This window comes from Artibeus jamaicensis, unplaced genomic scaffold, assembly GCF_021234435.1.
Source record: "Artibeus jamaicensis isolate MK-2021 breed Jamaican fruit bat unplaced genomic scaffold, CSHL_Jam_final contig_554, whole genome shotgun sequence".
NCBI lineage: Eukaryota > Metazoa > Chordata > Mammalia > Chiroptera > Phyllostomidae > Artibeus > Artibeus jamaicensis.
Genome location: NW_026521885.1, coordinates 692,300 through 715,834, shown reverse-complemented (window position 1 = coordinate 715,834; position 23,535 = coordinate 692,300). Strand labels below are relative to the sequence as shown.

At 42.2% G+C, this 23,535-nt stretch overlaps 1 protein-coding gene across 10 annotated transcripts in view; it reads right to left on the bottom strand.

The window, feature by feature from the left end:
* The window catches only part of MTMR1 (myotubularin related protein 1), a 91,942-nt gene that overhangs the window by 8,819 nt on the left and 59,588 nt on the right, over nucleotides 1-23,535 (bottom strand). For 7 of the 10 annotated variants that reach the window (XM_037153393.2, XM_037153390.2, XM_037153392.2 and 4 more), the window contains 5 exons: nucleotides 21,461-21,646; nucleotides 20,844-21,050; nucleotides 16,106-16,198; nucleotides 5,230-5,343; nucleotides 653-829 (listed from right to left, as the gene is read on the bottom strand). In XM_037153393.2, the coding sequence (XP_037009288.1) occupies nucleotides 653-829; nucleotides 5,230-5,343; nucleotides 16,106-16,198; nucleotides 20,844-21,050; nucleotides 21,461-21,646 (777 nt within the window). The remainder of the gene's footprint in view (nucleotides 1-652; nucleotides 830-5,229; nucleotides 5,344-16,105; nucleotides 16,199-20,843; nucleotides 21,051-21,460; nucleotides 21,647-23,535) is intronic. The other 3 variants (XM_053670218.1, XM_053670219.1, XM_053670220.1) reach the window with 3 other exon arrangements.

The following is a 23,535-nucleotide window of genomic DNA, read 5'->3' as shown; positions in this document are numbered from 1 at the left end:
GGAGAGGCTTGGGGGAGCACCTCAGGAACCCTAACTGGTAGTTTCTGAGCCACAGCCCAAGCTCAGCCACTGAAAACCAAGGGTGACCAAGGCTTGGCTGCCTAGCTTTGATGTGCACTGTTCTCTAATATGTTTTCAATCTCAGAAAATGTTTGAGTGAAAAAGTGTGACAGAAGGAGGAAACTTTATTCCTTCTTCAAGTGGCACCTGTTCTGTGACTCAGCACAGGCTACCTTTCTGCTGTACTACCAGAATCTAGAAACTAGAACCACGATGCATTTTTCAAATATCCCCCCACCAACTCCACATGTGGTACCCTGCATAATTGGTACTGCTACCCACATAAAACCCCTGAGTCATGTTGCTGGGAAGACTAAGTCAAACATGGTAGCTGATAATACTTTATCCATATGCCCATAAGCAGTAGAAGACAGAGGTGTTAAGGTTTTTAACTAAAACCCACCAAATGGCATCTTGATTGATGTGTGGAAGGAACCTACTGGAACATGAACATAAAGGGTTGAACCCTGAGAAGCAAAGGCAGAGGGTCTTTAGTATAATGTTCTAACACCTAGCATGCACCCATTACTGTAACACCATCTTTATTTGAACAGAAAGACATGCTCTTTTGAAAAAAGAAACAAAAAGATACCTGAGGCCTCATTCGTGGATTCCATCGCACATAATAGTTTACCCATAATTCCAAATGACTCAGACTAGCAACAGGATATAAGACGTGGTTTTCATAATTCACAAAGAAGGGATTAGAAAATTCATCAAGCTGGCTATTGATATAAGACCATAAGGATATAGTCTTTGTGGGTACATCCTGAAAAAACAAAAAAGGAATACATTGAAATAAATTCAGCTTTTCTTTATATATTCTCAAGACTTTGTATTACATAAAGAAAAGGATCTGCATCATGAATGAAGCAAGTTCAAACTGAAATTCAGGAACATTTATTAAGCCCCACACCTATCCCTCTGTCATACATTGCCTCATTCAAGGGATGACATGAAAACACACACTGATTACTATCCTAGAAAAATATATTGCTGAATTAGATAACATATGGCAACTGTATCTGCGTGAAGGCAGAATGAGAACTTTCTAATAGCCATGAAATGATCGGGCTCATCCATAACAAATACACTTTAAATTCTGATTTGCAGTTTGCTTTTGTGACTCAATATTAAGGACTGTGGGAAGAATTTATAGATAAAATTCATTTTGTGGAAAACCACAGCTATTTTGTGAAAAACATGCCAGAGTAGCAGGCTGGAGAAGCCTTATATAGAGGAGTAAATGTATCATTAAATTATATCTCCTGACCACCTGATTTTACAGTGCACTGTTTAGAAATACCATAACCATTTACACTGTTCATATGAATGAAAATGCCCAAACCCACAGGCATGGCAGGGCAGCTAAACATTAAACATGGATCAAGCACAAGGACAAAATCAAAATAATAAAATGGTGAGGCCAAGAGCATTTTCTACCATTCTGCTTCTCCCAAGATAGCTGACTTCCTCACAAGGTATCCAGACTCAGAAAAATCAATTAGGACCTTTTTATATTTTTTAATTTTATTTATTGATATTTAGAGAGAGAGGGAAGGAAAGTAGGATAGATAGCGGGAGGGAGAGAGGAGAGCAGGGGGGAGAGAGGGAAAGACAGGGAGGGAGAGAGATTGATTTGTTGTTCCACTTATTTATGCATTCATTGCTCTATTGTATGTGCCCTGACCAGGACCAGGATGGAACTTGAAACCTTAGTGTATTGGGATGGTGCTCTAACCAACTGAGCTACCTTTCCAGGGTGGATTGGACCTTTTCATATTTTATATTTTGTATTTATAAGAGAAACACCACCAATAATTCAAGGGACTCTCAAATCACCAAAACAATCTTGGGGGGAAAAACAAAGTTGGAGGCCTCAACTTTCCAACTTCAAAACTTACTACAAAGGTATAGTAATCAGTACAGGTTGTGCTGGCATAGAAAAGAATACAGAAACAAACCCTCACATTTAGTCAACTGATTTTCAACAAGAATGTCAAAAAAAGAGGGGAAAGATGATACAACTGCATAACCGCATGCTAAAGAATAAAGTTGGACCCTTACTACACAATATACACAATAAGTAACTGAAAAAATAGATCACAAACCTAAATCTAAGAACTAAAAAAACTCTTAGGAAAAAAACCACTGGCCCAAATCTTCATGACTTTGGGTTAGACAATGCTTTCTTAGATTTGACCTTATAAGCACAAGCAACAACAGAAAACATAAATTGGATTCTATCAAAATTAGAGACTTGTTTCAGATGACACCACCAAAAAATGTAAACATAATACAGAATGGGAGAACATTTTTGCAAATTATATCTGATAAGGGACTTTTATATATAAGGAATATATAAGGAACTCTTATAACTCAATAATAAAAACACAACCCAATTAAAAATAGGGAAAGTATCTGTATAAACATTTGTCCACAGAAGATACAAAGATGGCCAAGAAGCACATGAAAAGATGCTCAGCATCATTAGTCATCAGAGAAATGCATATCAAAACCACAATGAGATCCCACTTCATAGCCACTGGAATGGGCAGAATCAAAAAGACAATAAGTGTCTACAAGGATATGGAAAATGGAACCCTTAGACATTGTTGGTGAGTAAAATGTTGCAACATCTTTGGAAAACATCTGGGTTCTTCAAAAGGTTATTATATACTTACCACGTGACTCAGAAATTCTACTCATAGGTATCTACCCAAGAGAAATAAAAACATATGTCCACACAAAATTTTGTACATGAGTGTGCATAGCAGCATTACACATAATAGGCAAAAGTGAAAACAACCCCAAAAATCCATCTGTTGATAAATGAATAAACCGTGGTCTCTTCATAAAATAGAATATTGTTCTGCCATAGAAGTGAATGAAATACTGACACATGCTGCAACATGGATGAACCTTGAACATATGCTGAGTGAAATGAGCCAGTCACAGGACAAATATTTTATGATTCCATTTACATGAATGTCCAGAAGAGGTCAATCCATAGAGATGAAAAATAGTGTTTGCCAGGGTCAGAGGACAGGTTGGGGCATGGGAAGTGATTGCTAATGGGTCCAGGGTTTTTTTGAGGGTGGTGAAAGTCTTATGAAAACTGGTGATGGTTGCACACTCAATATATTAAAAATCACTGATATGTATACACTTTTAAAGGGTGAATTGTGTGCTATTTAAAGTATGTCTCGAGAGTTTTTTTAGAGTCCATTTTGGCAAAAAACATTTAAGAACCTAAGGGTTTAAAATCTACATATTGTACATATGAACTTATTCTGCTGATTTAAAAAAATGGTTTTATTGAGATAAAAGTTGCATCCCATAGAACTAATTGATCCTTTTTCTTTTTATCAAACAGGACCTACTGGAATGTGGATTTATCCTGATCACAGTGGGAAGCCACAGAGATTTCAAGCAGGGAAGAGGCATATGACAGCACTAAAATTTGGGAATACTATTCTGGTTGCTATGTTTAAAGTGGGCTGTTAGAGATCAGAAATGGTGGGAGCTGAGTCTGTTCCTGGACAGCTGCCTTAGTCCAGGTGTGAGATGGTGGGATTTGAACTAGGCTTGTAGCTATAAAGCAGTGAGAAGTGGCTAGATTCAGAATGTATTTGGGGGACAGGGTCAGCAGTACTCATTGATGAACTGGATGGGGCAACTGCAGTGAGGGTGAGAGAAAAATTGAAGATGGCCTCTATATATTTGGCCTCAGCATCTCAAAGGACAGAGGTGCCATTTATTGAGATACAAAAGAGCTAGGGAAGAGCTGGATGGCGTTTAGAGCTCTGAGACAGATGGAATCACCTACAGAGAGAACAGAGTTTGGAATGATAAGAGAACCCATGACTGGGCCCAGGTGACTCCAACTGAATATACCATGGGTTAAAAGGGAGACTGGGTAGGGAGGGCAGTGAGCTGGGGGAGAGCATCATGGAATGAGGGCGTGGTCAAGTGAGAAAGCTGCTGAGAAACAGAGAGGTGGGCACTGGTGACCTACTGTTTTCTCCTAAATTCTATAATGTTCTAACATTAGGTTGGCCAAAAAGTCTGTTTAGTTTTTTTCCGTAAAATAAAAGGCTCATTTTTTATTTTCACCAATAACTTTATTGATTTGGATATTTTGAGTATGTGACTATCTCCCATGTGGTATAATGTTAACTGTTCTCAATTAATGTCTCAATTTGATTGCTATCAACATCAACTGGTCTACCCAAATGTGGAGCATCATCCAGTGAGAAATCTCCAGCACAAAATTTCACAAACCACTTTTGACACATTTGATCAGTCACAGCATTTTCTCCATACACTGCACCAATCGTTTTCAGTGTTTCAGTTGTATTTTTACCTTTCTTGAAATAATACAGCATAATATGCTGAACAATGTTCTATATTTTCTTCTATCTTCAATATTAAAATGGCTACACAAAAACTCTTCAATTTTGGTAAGTTTTTTTAATGCACGCTGATATGACAGCTGTCAGAACACAATCTAACAAAATCGTTTTTGAATGAAATTAAAGACAACTAAGCACTACTAGAGCCCTTTTATGGAAAAAAAAAACAAACAATCTTTTTGGCCAACTGAATACATTTCACCTGCAGATGGTAGTCTTCTTCTGGTATCTAGAGCACACAGTTTAAGCTACCTTTCTCCAACATTTTGTCCATTTTGATCATTTGTTTCTTTTATCTCAAAGTGCGGAGAAAAGGAAGAGGTGAGCTGTAACTCTGAGAGACTTGGTATCTGCTGCTTTACCAGCTTGAGAGAAAAGGAAGTTTAGCTTATTACCCAAAGGGAAGTTTGGTGCTCATCTACAGACTTCATTTTCCTAGGTCTCCAAGTACCCTTCTGCCCAACAGCACAGAGAATGGAGCCAGTGAAGTGGAAAGTACATGAGAAAGAAGCTGTGTGCTTGCTGTCCCAGCCCCTAGGCCTCAAAGTAATGGGCTTGTTTTAGACAACCTGTAAGATTAGATACTGGAGCTGGGGCTGGTGAACCCAGGTAGGAATCTAATACAACCCTTCCATTTATAGACAGCAACAGAGCTACACCCAAATCCCATCTCCAGTCCCCTTCGACAGTAGCACATAATGTGAAAGGTATCTGAACAACTGGGAAAGTTATGGACAGGATATAATGCACTTACCTCTTTGAATAGCTGCTGTTCACAGTTGCTCAAGAAAGTCCCAAAGAGACAGCTATAAAGGTGATCCAATATTGTAATCAAGAATAGTTCATTAAATTCAAACGCTGAAGGAAACTTAAATGGAGAGAGAAATAAGGTTAAAAGTTCAGTGTCTAATAAAGAGTGGCACCAATATTTTTGTGAAAAGACAGCTAAACTGCAACTTATAATATAGTCAAAGCTTAAAAGGAACATGGGGCCCACATAACTACCTACAGTTTCAAGTCCAAGCTTTTAGATCTGGCTGAACTGGAGGCAACAAAAATTGTACTCTTCAATGCCGAAAAAAGCTTATGGAGCTCCCATTTCTCACCACGATGGTAGAAGCAAGCCCACATTCACCCTCCGGCCACAAACAACTAGAAAGCTGGACAAAAATACATAAAACAACTGTTTTCAGAAAATGGCAACTGTCAGCATGGAATTGTGACCCCGCCATGAAAAAGAGTCAAGAAGGAGAGCCCTACTGTTGTCCCAGCTTTTTGCCTGGCAGCACGTTCTAAGCTATGGAGAATGGAGGGGGGGTTTCAGGTACAGCATACCCCAGAAGTGACTTAAGGAAAACTAAGAAGTCCCTATGTATGAAAGGAACAAGTTGTAATTAAAAAACCTTCTGACTTCCAGCCAAGATGGAGATGTAGGTAGATACACCATGCCTCCTCGCACAACCAAAAGAAGGACAATAACAAATATAAAAATAAAAAACCAACCAGAACTGACAGAAAATTGAACTGTATGGATGTCTGACAACCAAGGAGTTAAAGAAACATTCATCTAGACTTGTGGGAGGGGCAGAGATGAGCATCCAGGTGGAAAGGACTTGCGGCAAGGCTGCAACTGGCAGACAGGGCAGTCCCACATTCACATGCAGATAAACTGGGAGGAACAACTGGGGAGTGAGAGAGATCATGCAACCCAGGGTCCCAGCATGGGGAAATAAAACCTCAAAGCCTCTGACTGAAAACACCATGAGGGTTGAGGTGGCAGGAGAAACTCCCATCCTCAGAGGAGAGTCCATTGGAGAGATCCACAGGTCCTAGAATGTATATAAACCCACCCACCTGTGAATCAGCACCAGAAGGGCCCAATTTGATTGTGGGTGGTCAGAGAAGTAACTAAAAACAGGCAGAGAGTGGAGCAAGCAGCATTGTTCCCTCTTGGACCCCTCCCCCACATACAGCATCACAGCAGAGCAATGTGGGTTTCCCCACCCTGGTGAACAACCAAGGCTCTGTCCTTTACTACATAACAGGCTCGTTGAGACAAAAAAAATAACCCAGCCCTGGCTGGTGTAGCTCAGTGGATTGAGCTCGGGCCTGCGAACCAGACAATCGTGGTTCGAATCCCAGTCAGGGCACATACCGGGGTTGCAGGCAGGTTCCCTGCGGGCCAGTTCCCAGCAGGGGACACACAAAAGGCAACCATACATTGATGTTTCTCTCCCTCTCTCCTTCCCTTCCCCTCTAAAGATAAATAAATTAAATTAAAAAAAAATAACCCAAATGAAAAAACAGATCAAAGCTCCAGAAAAAAATACAACTAAGTGACCAAGAGATAGCCAACCTATCAGACGCACAGTTCAAAACACTAGCAATCAGGATGCTCACAGAATTGGTTGAATATGGTCACAAATTAGAGGAATAAATGAAGGCTGTAAAAGGTGAAATAAAGAAAAATGAACAGGGAACCAACAGTGACAGGAAGGAAACCAGGACTCAAATCAACATTTTGGAGCAGAAGGAAGAAACATTCAACAAGAACAGAATGAGGAAACAAGAATTCAAAAAAATGAGGAGAGGCTTAGGAACCTCCAGGACAACTTTAAATGTCCCAACATTTGAATCATAGGGGTACCAGAAGGAGAAAAGGAAGAAATTGAAAACTTATTTGAAAAAATACTGAAGAACTTCCCTTCAGTATTCAAAACTTCCCAATCTGACAAAGAAAATAGACTTTCAGGAAGCCCAGGCAGCTCAGAGAGTCCCAAAGAAGTTGGACCCAAGAAGGAACACACCAAGGCCCATCATAATTACATTACCCAAGATTAAAGATAAGAAGAGACTCTGGAAAGCAGCAAGAGAAAAGGAGACAGTTATCTACAAAAGAGTACCCATAAGATCAGCTGATTTCTCAAAAGCAAGTTTGCAGGCAAGAAGGGGCTGGAAAGAAACATTTGTAGTCATGAAATGCAAGGACCTACATCCAAGAATATTCTATTCAGAAAAGCTTTCATTTAGAATGGAGGCCAGATAAAGTGCTTCCCCGATAAGGTCAAGTTAAAAGAGTTCATCATCACGGAGCCCTTAGTATATGAAATGTTAAAGGGACTTATGTAAGAAAAAGAAGATAAAAAATATGAACAGTGAAAGGACAGCAAACTCACAGTTATTAACAACCACACCTAAAACAAAAGCAAATTAAGAGGACAGCTAGATCAGGAGGGTAACCATAGAAATGAAGATCTCATGGAGGGTTAGCAACAGGGGAGTGGGAGGGGGAGAAGGTACAGAGAATAAGTAGTATAAAGGGTAGGTAGAAAATAGACAGGGGTAGGTTAATAATTTAAGAATTGTAGGTGCTTAAAAAAAACTCATATGTACGACCTATGGACCTGAACTAAAGGGAGGGAATGGGGGTGGGAGGGGGTGTGCAGGGCAGAGGGAAATAAAGGGGGGAAATGGGACAACTGTAATAGCATAATCAATCAAATGTATTTTAAAAAATAGAAACGCCCTGGCTGGTGTAGCGCAGTGGATTGAGCGCAGGCCTGTGAACCAAGGCATCATGGTTCGATTCCCAGTCAGGGCACATGCCTGGGTTGCAGGCCAGTTCCCAGCAGGGGACGCATGAGAGGCAACCACACATTGATGTTTCTCTCCCTCTCTCCTTCCCTTCCCCTCTAAAGATAAATAAATAAAATCTTTAAAAAAAAAATAGAAACTTTCCCACAGAAACAACTCCATGAATATATACCCCAAAATTCTCACAAATACATAAGTAAATTGAACCTGGAAATACATAAAAGGGGTACTAATATATGACCAAGTGGGGTTTATCTCAAGAAGAAAAGGCAGGTTTAACATTTGAAAATCAATAATGTTATAAAAAAATCAAGTCGTGAAATTCCCCATATTAACAGAATAAGGAAGAAAACCACACAATCATCTCAACTGTTGTGTGGTTTATTTGTTTGGTTTTTAAAAAGCTAATTGTTAATGTGGTTTTGGAGAATTCTGACAAAGACTTTTCCATTGCCAGAAGGTTCTAGCAGTAGCTGGCCTTTCTTTAGTAGCCATGAGGAGACAATCTAGAAATTATAATCCTAGCAGCAAGCATGTACTGGGGTCCCACCTTGTGCCAGAATTCCAATATTAAAACATAGTAAAATATTCATTTTCTACTTAATGAAACAAAACCAATTGGAACAAAATGAAACAGAACTGCCCAGCATGTTTTTATTTGTCAGTTTACTTTAAACACCCAGTCCTCAATCATAGTGATGTTTGCACAAGATCACGACTAATCCTGTCATCTCTAGAGTGACAACCAGGGTCACTAATAGACAAATTTATTTTTTAGCTTAAATTTATTATGTTATTAAACCAGGGACAAGCTTCTCAATGAGAAATCATGGCCAATCCAGGACTGTCCAAACTCCAACTGAAATTATTTTCCTCACCAAGATACAACACTACCCAATTTAACCAATTCTACTTAGCTATCTTGGATTAAGGCCAGCTTCTCTTTCCACCTTAAGGATTGTTCTCATAGAAACACACAACTCTGATCTATAAAGTCCCATTAGAATACCACTTCTTCAGAAACCTCTGGAAATTAGCTGTAGTGCTTGTTCCTTCTACCACTCTTGTTCTTAAATAGATGAACTAAATCAGCTAAATCTGGCTGACATGCTATAAAGATAGCTCTCAGAGCCTTTCGGATTTCCTCTTAAAACTCCAGCAATGGCCTCACATTCCAAATGGCTTTTAAAAGGCCAAGTGTATTATGTCCACTTTCCCAGTATTTTTCTATGCATCTTAGTTCTGCCCTATTTATAAATTATTGCCACCTTGAAATTTATTAATTTTAAGCAAATATATAACCTTTGTGTATATTGAAACTTTATTAAGTCAATGATAAAATGGAAAATTACTTTCAAATATGTAAAAATATATGTTTACTAACAGGACAGCTAGGGTTCTATTGACATATTTTTGAAGTTTTCATTTCTAAGCCTGCATTCTGGATATGGGAGCTCAGTTGGGTGTATTCTAGCACCACTGCCTCTGAGCCTTATTCTGGCCTAACGGCCACCAGATAAGAATAGGCAGCACTCAGCCCAAGCCTATCAGTACTCATGACAATGGAACACAAGGGTTCCATCTACTCAGCTAACGGCTATTTACATTCAAAGGGCGTTGTAACATTAAATTCAACTCAGGCAACATTTAATTAGGGTAAGTAGCAATAGGTAGAGTAATACAAATGAAAGATGAAATCTCTGTGATGCATAGTTTGTTTTGGCCCCTTCTGGAAACTGTATCATTTACTTAAAATATATGGTCTCAAACACTCCGCAGAAATGTATAATGAAACTCTGCACCTCCTGAGGGACAAAAATCTCAACAACTTATTAAACCTGTCCAAAACAGTAGACTCCATTAAAGGATTGCTATTGTAGAATGTTTTTGAGATTATTTTCTAGAGTCCCTCGATTACTTTTCCCTTAGGTCCTTTTATATCAATTTGTACACAGAAAGTAGCTCAATTTATTCTGAGATTTCTGACAACTTTACACTGAGTTAGCTAACTTGATTTAGCAGGAGACAACCTAAAAATAAGTTAATCTTGTTATATTAACACATCTTTTCTAATAATCTACATCTCATTGTGACTTAATTGATATATAAAGACTAATATGCACGTTTCTGCATCTAATGCATTAACGATATCACTTTAAGATAATTATACACATTTCATGGACAGTCTTAGATCTGTGGAAGTTATCTGAAATCTTCTAATCCAAAGCCCTCACTTTCTTTCTTAAAAACAAATAAACATTACAAAAATGATACAGATTAGACATGAAAATGAGTACTAACCAACATAAATGGCAGTCAGATTGAAGATGTTAAAAACACACTCACATTCACCTAGGCATTAGGGAGGAATAAACTACTCTACACCCACAAAATGGTGCTTATCCCTTCAGAAGCATCAGAATTATTTTTTGCATTCACCTACTTTATGCAATTTTTGTAAGATGGATTGTATACTTTTTTGTATTAATCTGAATGTAACCATCATTTAAATTTTTTACTGGCTTGGCACCAATATGAACAGCAGGAAGTTTATGGCACACAAAACAGACTTCTGGCTAGCCTTTTGAGTATGTGTTTGCTGGTTCCTGTCACTCATACCAGAGTGCCTACCTCTGAGACCACCCCTCTTACCCCAATATCCTTCTAATTTGCTGCTTTCAGTCAGCTGTGATCTGGCACTTAGATGACTGTGGAGCCCAATTAGCTTGGGGCAGCTGGTCTAAACGTGAGAGTGAGTTCTGAGAGGCCCAGGGACTCTGGAAATTTACTGTGGCTGCTCAGATTATCCCCCCCCCACACACACACACAAACACACTTTTTCCTTATTTCTGAAGGTATGTCTATGGTCTCTAGACCCTTGCTACTCCAAGTGTGATCTGTGGACCAGCAGCATGACCTGGGTGCTTCTTAGAACTGTAGACTGTAGCTCTGCCCCAGATCCACTGATCAGAATCTATATTTAATATCCCCAGGGGATTTCTGTGCTCCCATAAGTCTGGGCTGCAATGGTCTAGGGAAGAATCCTCTGGAGAGCCTGTGAAACAGTGTTGGAAGCCCTCCCCAGCAGGCCTGGGGCAGGGTTGACAATTTGCATCTCTAACTAGTTCCTGGGGGAGGAGACCAAGCCTATAGGCCCCTGGTCTGCATTTGGAGTTATCGTCTAGATTACTGATCCTCTAAGTCATGTGCACATCAGAACCACCTGGGAAAGGAGCTTTTAAAGAACTACGCACAACTAGACCGTTCCCCAGGCCCACAGGAAGAAGGATCTCTAGGAACAGGCCTAAGCCTGTAAATCTTTAAGTTTCCAGGGGCTGAAAGTGTGCACTCCACGTGGATAGCTGGAACTCCTGGTCCTCCAGTGACTCTTGGGGAGGAGTCTTAGCTGGAACAGAGAGAGGGCAGAGGCACTGTGGTGGTTTCTGGCCTTTTTCCTTCTCAATACCCTCCCCTACCACACACCCAGCAATCAGTAATGGAACCTGATAGTGAGGAAATGGGACTGGTATTTCAGACTTTCCAGGATGGGGGAGGCAGATGTCCTCTGAAAGAGCTCCAAGGCGATCCTGTTAAGGCAGCCAGGAGGATCAATCGTGAGCTCCATGGTTGTTGGTGGAGCCATGCTGGTCACCAGCAATCTTTCCCCCTGGTCCCCATATGATTGAAGCCACCAAGACCAGAGCTCCAGACTAATAGGAAGCAGAGAGCCAAGACATGGTTCCTATCCTCTCTCCTTTCCTCATAACTCCATGCTCAACCAAGCCGAGCAGCAGGCATTTGGGAAAATTCTGTGCCACGCTCTTTCTGTACCACTCTGTCTCTCAATTGCCACACACTCTGCCAAACTCTACAATTCTTTGCACCCCTCCCCCATGCCCATCTGCCCCATCTCTGCCTCTTTCTGCCATCCTCTATGTGCCCGCTTTCTCTCTGCCCCCTCCCTCTGCCTCCTGTCCCCTCCCTACCTCTCCTCTTCTGCATTTCTCTGCCCCTTCTCTGTTCCCTGTCTCTGCCCCACTGTGCCTCACTCTCAGCCCTCTTTCGATGCAACTCTCTCTGCCCCACTTTCTGCCCCATTCTTACTCTGCCCCATCTTTCCTAACCCTCTCTCTTCCCCTCCCTGAGTCTTTCTATAGCCCCTCCCTCTGGCCCCCTTTCTCTGGCCCAATTCCCTCTCTGCCCCTCTGCACCTCTCTCTGCCCTGCTCTGATTCTTTCTGCCTGCCTCACGGCTTCTCTCTACCCATTTATGACTCTCTGCCCATCTTACTCTGCTTCTCTCTGCCACCCCTTCTCTCTGTCCCCCCTTCACTCTCCCCTCCTCTCTCTAGAAACCTGCTGCGTCCCTCTCTCTGGCAAACTGTCCCATCTCTGCTCCCCTGATCCCACTTTCTGTGCCCCTCCCACCTGGCACCCTTCTCTGCCCCCTGCCAGTACTCTTCCCTGCATCTTTCTCTCCGTACTCTGTGCTATACCTCTCTATCTTCCCCCTGGGCAACCCCTCCCTACCTCTCCTACTCTGTCTCTGTGCCCATCGGTCCCCCACCCAGTCCTTGTCTCTCTCTGAATTCCCTCTCTGCAGCCCCCTACCCTCCTTTGATACCCTCTCTTACTCTTACCTCCTTCCCTCTCTCACTCTCTGCTCCTTTTGCCCGCTCTCTGCAAAAATCTCTGTCTCCTCTTTCTACACCCTTTTTTCCCACCTCCCTCTCTGTCCCGTTCTGCTCCCTCTGCCCCTCTCTCTTGGCACCTCCCTCTTTCTGCTCCCCCTGTAATTCTCCTCTTGTTCCTTCTCTCTGCCCCTACTTCTCTCTTGGCTCTGCCTCTCCTCCCCCCCAACCTTCCTCTAACCCTTTACTCCCTTTTTGCCCCCCTTTGCTGCCCCTTCTCTCTTGCCTTCCTCTACTCTCTCTGCTCTCCCTTTCTCAGCCAACCCTCACTCTGCCCTCAAAGTCTCTACCTGCCACCCACCCTCTCTTCACCATTCCCCTTCTCTGTCTGCCTTCCTCTCTGCTCTCCTCTGACCCATTCCTTCTCCATCTGTCATCCCCTTCTCTCTGCCCACCCACCAATTTCTGCCCCCATCTCTGCTGCTATCACTTTCTTCTCTCTGCCTTCCTCTCCCTGCCACCCTCCCTCTCCATACCTGGCTTTCTCTTCTTTTCTCTGCCCCCTTTCTCTCTCCATCTCTCTACCCCACCTCTGCACATTTCTCTATGCCCCCTCCTCCTTTCTGCCCCTCCCTGTCTGCCTTTCTTTCTGCCTCTTTCTCTCTGACTCTTGCTCCTCTGTCACCCTCTCTGTCCCTCCATTCTCTGCCTTTCTGCAACCCCCTCTCTCTCTGTCCCTGTCTCTCCCTGCCCCTTGGTCTGCTTCTCTCTGTCCCCTCCTCTCTCTCTCCCACGTTTACTCTCTGCCCTCCTCTCTTCAGAAATCTGCCTTCCTTCTCTCTCCTCCAAACTGAACCCCCTACTCTGCTCTTTTCCTCTGGCCTTCCCTCTCCTCCACCGGCCCCCACTTCTCTCCCTCTCTGGTATCCTTGTCTCTCCCTCTGGCCCCCTCACTCTGCCCTCACCTGTATTCCTCTCCCTCTGTCTCCCTATACCCTCTTCTCCCTTCACCTCATCTCTGCCCCTCTACCCTCTCTTCCCCTTCCACTTTTGTCTCTTCTCCTCCATCTCTCCCCTCAACCTCTCTGCCTTTCCTCCTCTCTGCTACCCACTGTTGCTTCATCTCTGCCCTCACTCAACTCCCTCTCTGTTTCTCCCCTTCTGTGTGCCTCTCTACCTCTCTGCTTCTCCCCCCTTTTGCTTCGCCCTTCTCTACTGCCCTCTGACCTCCCCTGTCTCTGCCTCTCCTCTCTCTGCCCTCAGACTCACCAGCTCTCTTTCTACAACTTCCTGTCCTCTCTCTCTCACACCCCCTCTACCTCTACTCCCTTTCTGCCTAGCCCCCCGTCTGCCTATCACCCCTCTCTCCAGAGGCTTCTTAGTGTTCTCTCTGATCTCCCTCTGCCCCTCCCCTCTCTGCATCTACTTCCCATGTCTCTGCCTCCTCTGCCCTCTGTGCCCCCTCTCCCCGACTTCTCCCTCTTCCTACGTTTCCCCTTCTTTCTGTCTCTCCCCCTCTCTTCCTCTTTACCTCTTTTTCTGTCTTTGCCTACCTACTGTGACTCTCTCCCCTCTGCTCGCCCTATCACTGCCCCCCTTTGCCTCTCTGCATCTGTCTCTGTCCTACTCTTTCTCTAACACTGCCTCCTCACTCTCTTTGCTTTTCTCTCTGCTTCTGTCTCCCTGCCCCTACATCTGCTTCCCTCTCTCTACCCCTCTGCTTCCTTCTTGATCTCCCCCTCTCTACTTCCCTTTATCTATACCCCTCTGCTCCTATCTGCCCCTTCTCTCTGTCCCACCTTTGCCTCTCTGCCAACTTTCTCTGTCTAGTCTCTTTACCATCCTCTCTTGTGATGCCCTCTCTCTGTCCCACTCTTGTGTTCCCCATCTACCCCACCCTCCTCTCATTCCTACACTCCTCTCAGCCCCCTTTCCTACTCCCCTCTGTCACTTCTGCCCCTTTCTCTGCCCCTCTCCTACCCATCTGTCTGCCTCCTTCTGCCCTTTTCTCTGCCCCTTCATCTGCCTCCTCTCTCTGCCTCTGTCCCCTCTGCCTTTCTCTGCCCCTCTCTACTCCTGTGCCCCTTTGCCTCCCTGCCCCCCTCCTCTGCCCCTTCTCTCTGCCTCTGCCCCTACTGTGCCTCTGCCCCTCTCTTTCTCTGTTCCCCTCAACCTCACTGCCCATCTCTCTGTGACACCCCTCTCTGTGCTGCTCTCTACCTTTCTCCCCCACCCCCGCTTCTCTCTGCCACTCTCTCTGCCCCATCTTTCACCCTCTCCTTCTACTTGACCCTCTCTCTCTCTGTCTCTCTCTGCTCCTCTATCTCTCCCTGTCCATCTCTCTGCTCCTGTTTCTCTCTGCCCCTCTTACTCTCTGGTCCCTCTCTGCTACTCCAACCCCTTTCTCTCTGTGTTCCCCCACCCCTTCAATCACTGCCCCTCTGCCTCTCTCTCTGCCATTCTCTCTCTGTCACTCCCTGTGTCTCTCTCTCTGTCTGGCTCTGGTTTTGTCTCTGTCTCTCTCTGATTACAGGTCCATTTCCATGGCACGATCTCCCTTCACGAGGGTAAATCCCCAAACTCCAGTTTGGATGTAGGACATGAGGAGAAAAACAGTACATGCATCATGATCTACTTTGAACTAAAATCCTCCAAGCCCAACTGGCTTAGGGAAGGGTGGTCTGTGCATGGCCTTCTTCCTTACCAGGGGCCTGTGTAATGGGATTTGGGAACTAAACCCCAGGAGACGACAAAATACTCTGCAGTTCCTATCTGCCACTGATTGGTTTTTGGATAGCCATTTCCCCAGTGACCTTGAGGTTAGAGGGGCTGTGGCCTGGGGCAGGGTGTGGAGATTCCTAGATACCCTGGTCAAATCCCCTTTTCATCACGTGCACATCACTTAGAGTAATGTTCTCAAGGTTAATCTACATTATAGAATGTGTCAAATTTCTTTCCTTTTTATGACTGAACAATATTCCATTGTATGTATCAACCACATTTGTTTATCCATTTATCTGTTGATGGACACTTGGCCTTCAATCCCATCCCCATTTACATTTCTGGCCCAGCAGGGGATTGGGAGCCAGACAGTCCCCTGCTCCCAGACAGAAAGGGAGCAAGAGAGGCAGAATGGCTGAGTACGGCCTGGGTTTGCAAGGCTGAGGAACAGGATGACTGACAAAAACCACTTGCACAAGAAAAGTAACTTTTGATGTGACGTTGTTCATTTCTAATTTTCTGCTTATATTTCTCAGTGAAATAGAATAAAAATGAATTAAATAATAGGAGTTATAATTTACACATATCTTCATTCTGAATGAACATCAAAATTTATCTACTCTTCAACTTTAAGATATGTTTGAATCAGACTATAAAGGTCAGAAATATATTTGAAATCTCTCACCTGTCTTGTCATTTGCCAAACACAATCAATAAACTGAAGAAATATTGGTGACCGGTCAGCATCTGCATGGTTGTCATTGCCATGGCCCACTCTCTGAACAGAAACAACAGGTTAAATGTTTTAATGTACACTGTGGTCCTCTCAAAAGTCACTTTGAATTAGCTGGTGACAAGAATCGTATCTCACTCATATGTCCTAAGTCCTAACAGAATTCCTGACATATAATAGGCACTTAAAAATGTTCACTGAATTGAACTGACTTTCATTACCCTTGGGAAACAAAATTTCTGTGTACTATATTTTTTATTTTTTTGTACTATATTTTTAAATGTTGATAGTTTTATAATGTTTCTTTCATATTGCTGGGATCAAGTGTTATAAGGGAACAGCCAGCATTTTTCAACGCAAATGATGGGGTCAATCCCAGCCATCACACCAAGTGCACAGTGTCACCATGAGACTACCAATTAGCAGCTCACACAACACATTATGACTGTAATTTTCTCCCTAAGTAAAAAAAAGTTTCTTCTGTTGTTCAGAAATATCAGGAAGTGTGAGAATCAAAATAATGATTAATACTATACAAATTTAAGCAATTTTACATGCCTTGGAGAACCTCAAATCTCACTCTTAAAATGGTGATGGCTAGAGTCCTTGCCCTAGGAATACAATGTTGCATCTTTTTTCAGTTTAGAGATATAGTTGATAGCTAGAATCGTACTTCAGACCTTTTGCTATTTTAGAAGATATTTATAGACTCGTACTAAAAGTAAAAAGTAATTTCAAACATATAAACAGGACTGATAAAGACACTGAAAATATGTTAAACAGCTCAAAAAGTGAGCACTGTAAGAGAAGCTTCTAATAATCTGATGAATCAAATAAACTAAGCAAACAGGAGAAAAGGAAAACACACTGTGAACATACAACATAATCACCACACATTAAGAGTAAGAAGTACTGGGTCTATGACCCTGATACCAGGAAAGTCATAAAAACAAGGAAATGACCAAGTCAGTGTCAATACCTTGGAGTAACATTGTATTGCCTTAATTGTCTTAAATTTTACTTGTGAAACATATATAACATAAAATTGACTAACTTAACCATTTTAAGCACATAGTTCAGTGGCATTAAGTACACTCACAATGTTGTGCCATTACCACCACACCAATCTCCAGAACTTTTTCATCTTCCTAAACTGAAACTCTGTCCCCATTGAAGAACAGCACCCTATTCCCCCTCTCCCTGCCCCGACAACGACCATTCTACTTTCTATGAATTTTAAAACTCTACATATAAGTAGAATCACATACTATTAGTCCTTTTGCGACTGGCTTATTACAATTAGCATAATGTCCTTAAGGTTCATCCGTGTTGTAGCATGAATCAAAATTTTCTTTCTTTTTATGACTGAACAATATTCCACTGTATATGCAGATGGAATATTTGTACATACAATGTACAATTCGTTTATCCATATTTGTTTATCCACTTATCTGTTGATGAACACTTGGGCTGCTTCCATATTTGGACTATTGTGAATACTGATGCTATGAACATGGCTATACAAATATCTGTTTGAGTTTCTGCTTTCACTTCCTTTGCATACATACCCAAGAGCAGAATTGCTGGGTATGATAATTCAACTTCTAATTTTTTGAAGAACTGTAAACTATTTTCCATAGAGGCTACATACATTGCCTTATTTCTGTGCTTCCCCTTTAAAAAATAATTCACAGAACCTGTTCTTCAATACTTAAGGCACCTAGGCAGCAATGTTACACTGACAGCTCACAATTTAGGATTCATTCTTCCTTTTAATAGACATTCACTGAACTCCTACAGTGTATATGTAACACATCTTGCCTGTTGCTCGGGATTTCAGGCATTTTCATGGTGTCTAGTAGAGGTCAGGCCTTTGGCTAGACACCTGGGTATGAAGACAAATGAGACACAGTACCTGTGCTTTATGAATAATTTATTTATGTTCTAGTCATGGGAGAAAGACCTAGAAATAACAAGGGCACTACAGTGTTTCAGGCGGTATGGTGGGGCCACAAAGGAGTAAGCGGCCATCTTAAGATGGGGTGGAGGAGAGAAGGAGGAGGGAAAGTCACAAAAGTCAGTCATGGAGGAGGTCTCATTTGAGCTAAACCTTGAAGGACAGGAAGATGACTATTTCCTGGCTAGCCAGGGGGACATTATGTCAGAAGCAGTGGGGGCACCATGAGTGCCACTATTGGCTGTGAAGAGAAGAGGCTCAGAGAATGAAGCAAAGGAAGGGAGGCAAAATGTGGCTGAAAAGGAGGACTAGGGCCAGATCACCAAATGCCTCAAATGCTTCGCTGAGGAGTTTGCCCACAATCCCATAGGCCATAGGAAGGCTCTGAGGGATTCACACTGGGGAGTGGCACCATAAGATTTGCTTCTCAGAAAGCTCCATCTGCCTGCAGTAAGGATGATGGATTAGAAGCGTATAGGCAACAGAGAGGCTAGTTAAGAGACTACATAATATAGTCGCAAGGAAAGTGGCCGGGCTTGATTTAAGGGGGCATCAGTGGTAATGGCAAGACTAAATATTTGAAATAAATGTACTTAGTCATGGGACTAGCTGATATCACTAAGAGATTAAGCACAGAAAATGGAAATGATCCAAGGAGTGAACCCTGGAGAACCCCAAAATTAAGAGGTTGGGGAAAGAAGTAGGATCAGAATGTAGGAGGAAATTCAAGTTTATGCAGATCTAGAAGCAAGTGAAGAAAGTGTGACTATCATTGATGACTATGACAAGAGCAGTTTTGAGGAATGGGTGTTGTGAGGAGGAAGTCTGGCTGAAGTGGTTTAAAGAGGGACCCAAAGGAGCAAAATTGATAGTTTGTGTGGACAACAGCTTTTGATAAGGGAAGAAGCAACAAAGGAGTTTTTGATAATGCTTAAAATAGTAACAGGAGCTAAAACTTACCCATACAACATGGGCCAGGCACTGTCCTAAACACCTAATACATATAAACTCATTTCCACCCTACAGCACTCCATTTCAGAGAAAGGAAACCAAGGCGCAGAGAGTGAAGGCATGTATCTAAGGATCTGACAACAGCTTCTGAAGGGATGGGGAGGCTGTGGAACTTCCCTTCCCTCTCCTCCCTGAAAGTGCAGCACAGCGGGTGCACTCAGAACCCTCAAGGCTAAAGCCATTTAAAGTCCTCAAACTGCCCATCCTTGTGCCTTCCACAAGTGACTCTGAATGGGATTCTGGGAGTATTCTGATTCAACACAAGTTTCAGACAGAATTCCCAACAGTTCAGCAGCCTGAAAGACCAAGAATTAGCTGCCATTTTGGACTAAAAAAAAAAAAAACCCAACTCAGCCTTAGAATGCCCTTCCAGATGATCCAGCAATCCCACTCACAGATATATACCCAAAAGTAAAAGCAGGCTGTTATGGGCTGAGTTGTATACCCCCTCCAATTTTGTATGTTAAAGTCCTAACCCGTACTAATATTAGAATGTGACTGTATTTGGAGACAGGGTATTTAAAGAGATAATTTAAAGGGGTAATTAAGTTTAAATAAGGTCATTAGAGTGGGTCCTACTCCAGTCTAACTAGTGTCCTTATAAGAAGAAGAAATTTGGACAGATACATACAGAGACAAGACAATGTAAAGACACAGAAAGAAGGCAGACATCTACAAGGTAAGGTGAGAGGCCTCAGGAGAAACCCACCCTGTTACATTCTTGATCTTGGACTTTTAGCCTCCAGAACTGTAAGAGAAATTTCTGTTGTTTAAACTATCCAGTCTGTGATACTTTGTATGGCAAAAACTTTTACACCAATGTTCACATCACAGCAGTGTTATTCACAATAGCCAACAATCTAAGTATCTATCAACAGATGAATAAACAAAATGTGGTCTATATATACAATGGAGTAAGTGCTATTCAGCCATGAAAATGAATTAAATTGATGTATGCTACAACATGGATGAAACTTGAAAACATTATGCTTAATGAAACAAGCCAGCCACAGAAAAACAAATTTTGTATAATTCCACTTATACCCGGTATCTAGAATACGCAATTCATAGAGACAGAAAGCAGATTAGTGGTTGCCAAGAGCTGAGGGAGGAAGGAATGGGAGTGACTCCTTAGTGTGTCACTACCTTGTGTCCCACAAGGTTTCCTTTCAAGATGATGGAAATGTTTTAGAACTAGATACAGGTAGTGATTGTACAATATTGTGAATGTACTAAATGCCACCAAACTGTACACTTCAAATGGTTAATTTTATATTACATGAATTTTACCTCAACTTTTATTTTTAAAAGTCATACATATACTAACAAAAGGGATGTGAGGGTGATCTGGCTGCAACATCTGTCACCCCACTGATCACCAGGGTTGATTTGGTTGATCTGGCTGGCTAGGCAGGTGTCCCCTTCCTCCCTCACTGATCCATGTGCATCCCTCCCGAAGCTGCACACTCAGTCAAAGAGGACAACCTTCCCAACTAGAGGAGAGGACCGGTCTTCGGTCAAGGGTATACGAGTAGCTGCGCTCCCCTGCTAGAACCTCCAAACAAGCTATACTGGTACATAGTATTATATTATGGCAGTTCAGGTCTGATACAGAGCAAAAAGCCTGTGTACATGTATACATGTGTATGTATGCATGTTCTGTGATATACACATGCATATGCTAGAGCAAAACAGTCAAAGCACGGATCTGTTTCAACTTACCAGTGCAAACCTATGTCCAAAACTTATCCACTCCTTTTCTATGAGAATCTCGAATCCTTTAATGGTGCGGTAATAACTGTCCAGCATCAGCATAGCCAGAGATGTCAGCTGTGCTGTTCGATCCCAACCATCACTGCAATGGACCACCACTGAGGTTTTCCCAGATTCTATTTTATCAGCAATTCGCACTGCCCCAGCAAGAAGCATCTTCAGAAAAGAAGGTACATTAGACCAAGCAACATTTAATTTCTATTGTAGTAAAAATAATTCTGGAAAAGAATGTGGGCAGTTCAGATCAATACATCAAACAAGAATGCAATCAACTGAAAACCACTACAAAACATAAGCAACATTGGGGGTGGGTGCTTATACTAAGAAAAATGACAGCAGTAAATAAGGTCCTTTATTAAAATGGCCAAAAAGTATTCAATACTTTAAAAACCTGATGTAAGACAAACAGTATCCCTTTTTATTCTATCACAAAATCCCATGGAAACCAAGAAAGGCCAGGTACACATACTTATTTGCAATGTTGAAAAGCTACCTGGATACAGATTTATGCCACTGACACAGAGAAATCTTATCCAGAAAGCATGTAAAGGACTGGTCCTCTTTACCCTTATATACTCCAGCCAATGTGTTCCATCCACGTTGGATAGCCACCGTGTCTCATCAATTGAAGGGTACACGATCTCTTTTAATTTACGTAGTGACTCTCTCATCACATGAATGTTATGGATCTCTAAGAACACAAGTTCCGCATTCGGGTAAGCACTTTCACTTTCATATCCTCCACCCTTTGCCTATGAAAGACAAGAGAGAGGCATCACTTCATCTGAGTTAACTTTTCTGTTCTCTCTGGTATTACCAAATAGAGACCATTTAAAGATGCAACAAACATCTGTTTATTATAAACCTCCTACATCTTTTGTATGAGTTTCCTGTGGCCACTGGAACAAAAGCACCACAAACTGAGTGGCTTCTCTCACAGTGCTGGAGGTGGGAAGTCCAAAATCAAGATATTGGTAGGACCATGCTCCCTCAGAACTCTCTAGGGGAGAGTTCTTTGCCTTTTCCAACTGCTGGTGGTCCCAGATGTTCCTAATTTATAGACACATTACTCTAATCTCTGGCTCATCATCACATGGCCTTTTCCTTTGGTTTGTGTCTCTGCTCTTCTTATATGGACACGAGTCAGAGTGGATGAGGGCCCACCCTAATGGAATATGACCTTGTCATAACTTGATTACATTTGCAAAGACCCTATTTCAAAATACGGCCACATTCACAGATATCAGGGGGTTAGGACTTCAACATATTTTTTTTCATTTTTTAAAAAGTTTTTATGTATTTATTTTTAGAGACAGGGGAAGGGAGGGTGAAAGAGAGGGAGAGAAACATCAATCAGTTGCCTCTCTCATGCCCCCAACAGGGAACCTGGCCGGGAACCTGGCCTGCAACTGAGGCATCTGCCCTGACCAGGAATTGAATGGGTGACCCTTTGGTTTGCAGGCTGGCACTCAATCCACTGATCTGCACCAGCCAGGGCCAACATATTTTTTAAATGGAAACCCATAACAATCCTCCATCACCCAACATTAATTTTCAAAGCATTAAGAAAAGGATCTTACTCAAAGCAATTTAGGTTTAAAAAGTTCTGTTTTTTTTTTAATTTATTTATTTTTAGAGGGGAAGGGAAGGAGAGAGGGAGAGAAGTATCAATGTACGGTTGCCTTTCATGCGTCCCCTGCTGGGAAGTGGCCTGCAGGGAACCGGTCTGCAACCTGGGTATGTGCCCTGACTGGGAATCGAACCGCGATTGTAAAAAGTTCTGTTATTGCCATCTGACTGAATACAAAAAGTTGTACTACCACCAAAAATTTTTTTAAATGTACTTTCATTACATTGAAAAAATAGTATATAAGAACACCAGAACCAAGAGAATTATTGATATGGAAATTAAAACAAAATGAGACCCCTCCCTCACTCCCTTTTTTCTTTCTTTAAAATATATTTCATTATGCTATTACAGTTGTCCCATTTTTTCTCCCCTTTATTTCCCTCTGCCCTGCACCCCGCTCCCACTAACATGCCCCCCATTAGATCAAGTCCATGGCTTGCACATTTATTTGGCTTCTCCATTTCCTAAACTACTTTTAACCTACCCCTATTTTCTAACTACCATTTATGCTACTTATTCCCTCACACCTTTCCCCCCGTTCTTCCCCTACCTCCTCCCTGCTGATAACCCTCCATGTGATCTCCACTTCTGTGATTCTGTTCCTGTTCTAGTTGTTTGCTTAGATCGTTTCTGTGTTTTAGACTCAGTTGTTGATAACTGTGAGTTTGTTGTCATTTTACTCTTCATAGTTTTGATCTTTTATTTCTTAGGTACGTCCCTTTAACATTTCATATAAAAAGGGCCTGGTGATGATGAACTCCTTGAACTTGAGGTTATCTGGGAAGCACTTTATCTGCCCTTCCATTCTAAATGAAAGCTTTGCTGGATAGAGCAATCTTGGATGGAGGTCCTTGCCTTTCAGGACTTTGAATACTTCTTTCCAGCCTCATCTTGCCTGCAAGGTTTCTTATGAGAAATCAGCTGAGAGTCTAATGGGAACTCCTTCATAGGCAACTGTCCTTTTCTCTTACTACTTTTAAGATTCTCTCCTCTTTAATCTTGGCTAATGTA